This window comes from Platichthys flesus, chromosome 11, assembly GCF_949316205.1.
Source record: "Platichthys flesus chromosome 11, fPlaFle2.1, whole genome shotgun sequence".
Classification (NCBI taxonomy): Eukaryota; Metazoa; Chordata; class Actinopteri; order Pleuronectiformes; family Pleuronectidae; genus Platichthys; species Platichthys flesus.
Genome location: NC_084955.1, coordinates 15,246,243 through 15,253,816, shown reverse-complemented (window position 1 = coordinate 15,253,816; position 7,574 = coordinate 15,246,243). Strand labels below are relative to the sequence as shown.

Genomic DNA, 7,574 nt, shown 5'->3' with positions numbered 1-7,574 from the left:
TAACTCTGGGTCCACCAGCCTCATCATCCCCACTCCCAGGAAACTGTCCTGGGGGAGGCAGAAAGACGACTGTGTCAAGCTGCAGGACTTGATGACCCAGTGCGAGGAGGATCTCTGGAGAGTCAAACAGAAGCAGCATCTTTCTGTGAAGAAGGTCCGACGCACTCGCAGCGCCGGCTACGCTGATCTGGCCGTTCAGGAGCGCAACAGCTTCCATCCGAAGAGGGGAGAAATGCTCAACCCTGCTTTCGTTGGAGATCAGGGTCTGTGGATGAACTGAAATCACCATGGCCAATTGGAACTCAGCCAGAGGATCCTCTCGACTGTGAAGGTGCAACAGCAAACAGCTCATATGATACTTTTGCAACACCTGCTGGTTTGTCACACATGACCTCTGATGAGTGGATTCTCTATTCTCAGCACTGTAGAGCTGATGAACGGAAAGAGAGACCTTGTAGGGCAATCAGCCCGAGATGCGGTAACTTATATAGAAGACAACAGAGACAAGGACATCCTGTCTTCACAGCTCTCTGTTCATGGTGCACACAGTGACAGGTAGAGTGAAGTTCCTTTTCATCGTCTAAAATTGGCTTGATTTCTTAACAAGGTTTGTAATTCTCAGCAGATGAACCTCCAGGGACCTTTCGTTTACTCAACTTGTCATTTCTATCAGCACTTGCTGTAAAGGTTTCATATTTGCCTAACCGGGATCTTGTCGTTGTATTATACCTTCTTTTTTTTCCACATCATATTTGTCCAGCTCTCTGCAGAAAATGTGTAATATAGACGTAAGCAAGCGTGATGGGAAAATACATTCAAACCTTTCCGTCGATACTGTTTTGACCTCTTGATTTAATTTTAGAGACATTGAGTTGTTTTAGAAAAAACAAGTTTGTGGTTTTCTCTGAAGTTTGGTCATGTTGTTTGATGGAGCAAATAAAATCAAACATACACTTCATAAATAATAAACTACAATTCATCGATTTAAACCAAAATGTTCTATTGTTGACTTTATTTCATGTACCACCTGTTGAGCACGTCAGGGCACGGTGAAGCGATTTTACAGCCTCATTGTTTCAATTGTCACCTCTTCACTCTTTCTCTTTGAACTCAGGATAACTAAGCAGTTTACTTACAAACGGCCCATTAGCAGTAATTACGATAATTTAATCAGGTGGGCTATAATCCTTTTAATTATCTGAGTATCTAATGATTAATTAGAACCAGCTACACAGAAGATTTTGGGTCACCACAATAGGTTTCGTTTAAGTGAAATAAAAGAGGAGAAGTAAGAAGCAACTAAAATAAATAAAATGTCCCCACTGTATGTCCAAAGAGGGAAGTGAGAGCAGGGGGGGTCACAGTTGAAATAAAGAGATGGTGATTACAGATGCATAACAGATATTACTTAAAATAACTCTTCTTACACATTTATAGTTTTTTGTGTGTTTTTTGTGAGTAAAAATATGGGGAAGAGTTGGAAGTTCAGTAAACAGCAAGGTGGAAAAGAGGGATACTGAAAGGATGATTAATAAGACTTCCCTAATGTCTCGTGAGACAAAAGTCCAATTTTGTGTGTAACTTAGTGGACGTGCGGTTGAATAAAAATGGAATGGAAACTAGTCATCTCCCATGAGGGGAGGGACAGCGGTGCCACATTAATCTGGGAATGTTTGTCACTTCATCTGCAGGTCCGACCGCGACAGGACAAGATGGACGCTTTGAATCGGCGTCTGTTCTTAGTGTGGCTCTGCTTTAACGGTAAAGTTCATATACAATAATCTTTTATAGTTTTTTTCTCTTTCTTTGTGCTTGTATTATCTCTTTCCTGAGAATAATAATTATATTTTTCTTTACATTTTATGACAGTAGCTCAAACCGAAGCTTCGTCTTGGACCATGAACGTGCCGTCCACAGTTAAAGGGCACCCTGGCTCCTGTGTGGTGATTCATTGCTCTTACAACTACCCAGATAATGGACAGAAGGCGACTCAATTCACAGGGATTTGGTACGATGCCACGCATCATGTTGTCTATCACCCAGTCAAGTCTAATATTGCGCTGCAGTATCAGGGTCGCACAGAGCTGCTGGGAAACATCGAGCACAAGAACTGTACACTGAAGATTGATCCGCTCCAGCAAAGTGACCAAGGGCCGTTTATGTTCCGGATTGAGTTGGCACACTTGGATAAGTTTTCATACAAAGATCACCAAGTCGACATTACAATGATTGGTAAGAAATGAACAACAACTTTCTAAATAGCTCAATTTTTACGTGATTCTCTCTTCTTGTAATAATATAAACATTTATGAAATTATATTCATTTTTGTCTGAGCATTCATGAATCACTCATTCAACTTGAGATGTGATAATATTTTACTTAAAATTAGAAACAAAAAAGACTTAAACACTTAAACACTACCACAGTGTTTTCTTCTGCGGTAAATGTTTGTTACCTCAGCCAAGGAGGTTAGGATTTAATTTTCTGGTTGTTCGTTAAATAGTTAGTATGTCGGCAATAATAAGTAAGTCAGTAAGTAAGTACTCAGCCGATTTCATGCAATTTGGAGGGGAGGAACAATCCAAATCAGGAGCAGATCCAGCATTTTTTTTCCATTTCTTCAAAATTGCGCTATAGGGTATTTTTCATCATTTTACTAGATTTCGCCGAGAATAATTCATGGAACTTGATGATACACCAGGCATGTTTATGGGACTGTTATTTATGAATGTGTGACATTTGGTGCAGATCCAAATAAAAATCAGGATTCTGGTGATTTTAAATGTGGTCTAGTGGCAGAAACTTGGACTATGGGCAGAGAAGGTCTCTGGTTCGTCTCCGGTTCGACTCCACGGAGAGACAACAAAAGACGAACCTGGATTGATCTGTCCAAAAAATCCAAGAGTCTCCCTACCCTGTCTAGTGCCCCTGAGCAAGGCATCTTACTCCCCCAACATCTGCTCCCCGAGCGCTGTAATGGTCGCTCACTGCTCTGTGTGTCCTGCACCAGATGAGTAAAAAGCAGAGATTAAATTTCCCTACCTGCATGAGTGTGTTGTGCATGTCTGTGCATGTGTTTGGGACGAATAAATGGATCTTAATCTTAATCTTAATGAGGGGACTGATTAGATCGAGGTGTGTGCTCGACTGAGTGTCCCACTAGTTGTTACAGCGTTGGAAAGTTCAGGTCATAACCTTGACCCAAAAGACAGAGGTGTCAAACAGCACACCATTATGTGCAGATTGGGATTATTTTAAATGTCTAATTTAAGCAGTGATTGGTTCCTCATTTGTCACTAGTTGGTTTCCCTCATCTGGCTCATTTGATCATAACAGTATAACTTACGATTCACTTCTATTGACAGATGTGTAAAAATTAAGGGAGATACAACAGATCTCAACAATTCCCTCAAGTAAAATATTGTGTCCACAGGAGTTCTCTCAACACGTTTAATAAATATCAGACTGAAAAGTTTAGAATTTATTTGAGCATGATATGAATCAGTGGGACCTGCTGTGTAGAAAGATAAAGTGACTTAAGGGCAACTGCTTGAATCAACAGGAAATAGTTTTCGCACATTTCTCTGCAGTAGTCGGTTCCTGGGTTGAGGATGAACACACTTTAATTTTTTGCAAGCTAATGGTTCCTGTTTTTTGGGCAAACTAAGCTTTGAATATTTTAGACTGGAACACTTATAGTGCTCATCTCAACCAAGGCCTAACTGTGCCCTTATAAAGCCACATTTAAATTCACTTTCATTTGGATCTGCACCAAACTACCCAAACTCATATCAGTCCTCTAAACATGCCTGATTTATAACCAAGATCCTCTGAGAAAACAACAAAAATGTTGAAAAATGCTAAAAAAAATCTCAGAATCTTAAAGAAAGTGAGAAAAGAATTCTAATCTTAATCCTCAACAGAAGTTAATAACAATTATAACTTTATTTGTAGTGCCCTTATCTAAACAAGGTTACAAAATGCATCACAAAATACATGGCAATAAAAGAACAAATGAATAAAACAATAAAAAGGTAGGCAGATGTTAGGGACATATTCAAAATACTTATCGCCAAATCATAACATATTAAGGTTGAGAACCATGGGTTCTTCGTTGGGTCACACCCCACCCCTCCAATAAATTGCCTGGAAAATGGTTGGGTAGTTTTTGTGTAATCCTGCAAACAAACAAATGAAAACATTATCTTCTTGGTGGAGGTGATGAACAAGTGAGTACAGAATACAGAAATTCAGAAGACTGCATCATCGCTTTGAACAAATTAAGTGTTTTCCTTTATTTTCATGACAGAACCCTTACAATCCCGACCTTCCTTTTGTTCCAGGTAAAGTCGATGTGGCCATCTCACTGTCAGAGGACATAGTTGAGGGTCAGCTTGTGGTGGCGTACTGCTCCGTGTCTCCCTCCTGTCCCACCTCCCTTCCTGTCTTCAGATGGAGTCACTCTGGAGAGGAACATTTCCATTCTCTGCAGTTTGACGACAACCAGTGGAAAGCGACGGCCGCTCTGACCTTTAGCCCAACCAGCGCTGACCACAACAAGTATTTACAGTGCACCGTACACCACAGCGGAGGGCAGCAGCAGAAAACATCCAAGCTCCTCAATGTTAAACGTAGGTGTATACAGCGGAGCTGTCAGTAAAAGCAGGTTTTTCAAGAGTCATAACGTTGGATGCAGGAGTGAATCAAGGGGCTTTTGGGACAGTCACAGATTTTGCCACAGTCTATAATGGTGGTGAGGGCCCCCCCTCCCTCCAATCAGCTCAAAGGCCTGCTTTGCCAACCCTGTTGCATCGCCCCTAACTGGATTTAGGTTTTTGGTAACCGCTATATAGACTCTTTTTATTTTGTTCATATATGTGCAGTGGCCCCTGTTTCACCTTTATAAAAGGCTAATAAATATAAACATAATGTAACACATGTTGGTGGAATCACAACCAGTTCCTTTGTTTTCTTGCAGATGCCCCAGTGAATGTGAGGGTTAAGTACAAGTCTGATGTGAAGGAGGGAGAAGCCGTGCAGCTGACATGCAGCAGCGACGCTCACCCTCCCGCCAGCAGCTATGAGTGGTTCAGTGAAACTGGTGCTCAGCTGCATCGGGGAAACCTCTACACGATGCCGAACGTCTCCAGACACACGGGAGCATTGTACTGCACAGCCATTAATACAGTGGGACGAGGCAAATCAAGCCATGTGCGTATCACTGTGTTGTGTAAGTACAATCCATGAAATGTTATGATAAGGAAGGTTTTATTTGGTTTTATTTGAACATTTGTCGTACGGCTAACTCATAATTACTCCTGGTTACAGATGCCCCTGAGATTAAGAGCATCTCCTCCTGCTCCTCAGAGGGAAAGATGGTAAAGTGTGTGTGCATTGCTGACTCCGAACCTCCCTGCATGGTCCACTTTGTGCTTTCTGAAAGAGTCCTACCAGGCACCAAGATAGAGAAACACGGCTCTGTCACCATTGGAACTCTGCAGGCCGAGTTTGAATCCTTTGAGTTTGTCCACTGTCTGGCAAACAACACGGTGGGCAACGGCAGCCTTGTACTCTCCCTACCTGTGAACGGTAAGGAAGTGTTTCAAATTTGAACACATGATATTTCTTATATGTGAAAAAAGTACCGACGGTTTAAACTGTGGAATATGAGGAAAGTGACTGCCGGTGGCTTCTGTTTGGACAGGTGGGATGCAGAGTCTCTATATAGCCATCGGCATCGGGGCAGGCGTGCTCCTGGTGATAGCTGTGGGACTTGTTAAGAAATGGTAAGTGGGAATAGAAAAGTTTTCCTCACAATGAAAGTAAAGTCAGTGATATGGTAAAGCATCTTGGTACTGCTTACTTGTGGTAAAACTTCAAAATAGCAAGCTTAAAGAAACTGAAAGTTGATTATAAAGATGCTATGATTATTTATTATGACTGATATGATTATTGCCTAAGAAAAAAGATGGTAGAGTGCGAGTGAAATGTTTGTGGCTGCAGGAGTCAACACTGTCCGATCTCTCCTGAGAAATCTCATGAATGAATGTATTTGTCTGATCAGTGATTCTGAAAATGAAATCCTCTTTCACTTGGTTTTGCACGTACTTCTGTAGCGGCATTGTTATGGTTGTCTTAATGTTAGACACTCATAATTATGTATTTATATATTTTATCTTTTGGGCGTATGGATCTAATAATATGTCTGATACTAGATAAGCCACTACACTTTGGCCTCTGATGTAGAAGTTTGTAAATGTCTTAGAGGAGATGATAATGTCTGTCCAGGTTTGCAGTTGGCTGGGACAGCACGCTGGTAAAGTGGTTAACACTGTTGCCTCACACCAAGAAGGTTCCGAATTTTAATCTCAGTGGTTTTTGTAGAATTCTCCTCTCACCTGGGTTTTCTCTGAGTACTCTGGTTTCCTCCAACAGTACAGAAACATGCAGATTGGGTTCCATAGGTATGAATGTGTGTGTAAATGATTGTTTTGTCTTCAGCCAACCACCTGCAAGATAAGCCGTATAGATAATGCACAAGGATGGTGTGACTACTTTTTTTTTTGCTGGATTCTAAATTAAAAGTCCTTACTCTTCCAGTAGGGGGACATCTGGAGAAACACCAACACCTCACCTGAGCGATGTGAGGGAAAGCAAAGAAGAGCTCTCTGAATGCGCTAGAGTCAAAAGGTGACAGATATCAGCCTCAGTTTGAGCCAATCAAAAGTTTCCTCATGACTTAACACGACACAATCTTGTATAGTCTCATGTACATTTACTGTGTGTTTGTGTGTTTGCACTCTTCAGCAAAGACAGGAACTACGCGGTGGTAACGAAATCGTCACATTATGTCGACGAGCCTGTGTATGGCAACGTGGAGGCATGTGAAGTTTTCTTTATTCCTTCATTATTTCAGTGAGTGAATACAAGTCTAACTGTTACTTCACCTCCTACACAGAATGATTGGGATGACGCGATCTACGCCAACGTGTAACATCGCTGAGTTTGGTGCCGCTGCAGTTCCTCTGTGTGGAGGATGTGGGTCAAGACAACTGTAAAGACAAATAAATGCTAAAATGCAATTTTCTGTATCTGTTAAACAAGCATGCCATTATTTTCCTGTGTGCTAAAATTAACATATACATTTATCAGAAAAAAGTTTACTGTTTTAAAACCACTTTGTGATTGATGCACACTAGTGTCTGCAGTTATTGTTTCTCCGCTTCAGAACTTTCCCTGTTTGTTTTTCAGATCAACATTATGATCCTGTGTGTTGTGGTTAATCCCCATTAAAGAATTACAATGATATACTTGTGAATGTGGTACTCTCGATTTTATTTGTTTAGTTGTCAGTTTCAAAGCAAGATTAAGCAAAAACTACTGCACATATAAGACGTGGTGGAAGGATGTGATATCGGACAAGAAATTACACCATTACTTTTTCACTTCCTTTCACATTAAGAGATACGGCATTTTTCAATATGATCATTGATTTCTCAGAGAATGATTCATGGATCTTGATAAAACAAATATCAGGCATGTTTCGGTGTGAAATTCGCTGCAGATGAAATGT

General features: G+C 40.9%; 1 protein-coding gene across 2 annotated transcripts; it reads left to right on the top strand.

Annotated features, from left to right (window-relative positions):
- The first annotated feature begins 447 nt into the window (after nt 1-447).
- On the top strand, nt 448-7,319 carry LOC133964527 (B-cell receptor CD22-like). 2 transcript variants are annotated; one of them, XM_062398676.1, is made up of 10 exons: nt 448-555; nt 1,692-1,761; nt 1,873-2,232; nt 4,345-4,632; nt 4,980-5,231; nt 5,330-5,590; nt 5,706-5,787; nt 6,602-6,691; nt 6,809-6,881; nt 6,960-7,319. In XM_062398676.1, exons 2-10 carry the CDS (start codon nt 1,713-1,715, stop codon nt 6,993-6,995), a joined length of 1,491 nt encoding a protein of 496 aa, XP_062254660.1. In that variant the 5' UTR covers nt 448-555; nt 1,692-1,712; the 3' UTR covers nt 6,996-7,319. The 2 variants fall into 2 exon arrangements, with proteins under 2 accessions (XP_062254660.1, XP_062254659.1); XM_062398675.1 differs by having other exon boundaries at nt 1,870-2,232.
- The last annotated feature ends 255 nt before the right edge of the window (nt 7,320-7,574 follow it).

What these genes read in the sequence shown, in the direction of transcription:
- LOC133964527 (XM_062398675.1), top strand. Translation starts at nt 1,713, where the DNA reads ATGGACGCTTTGAATCGGCGTCTGTTCTTAGTGTGGCTCTGCTTTAAC. An exon ending in AGTGTGGCTCTGCTTTAACG is followed by an intron (nt 1,762 to 1,869) that starts GTAAAGTTCATA and finishes ATTTTATGACAG; the next exon opens with TAGCTCAAACCGAAGCTTCG. An exon ending in CTGTGTATGGCAACGTGGAG is followed by an intron (nt 6,882 to 6,959) that starts GCATGTGAAGTT and finishes CCTCCTACACAG; the next exon opens with AATGATTGGGATGACGCGAT.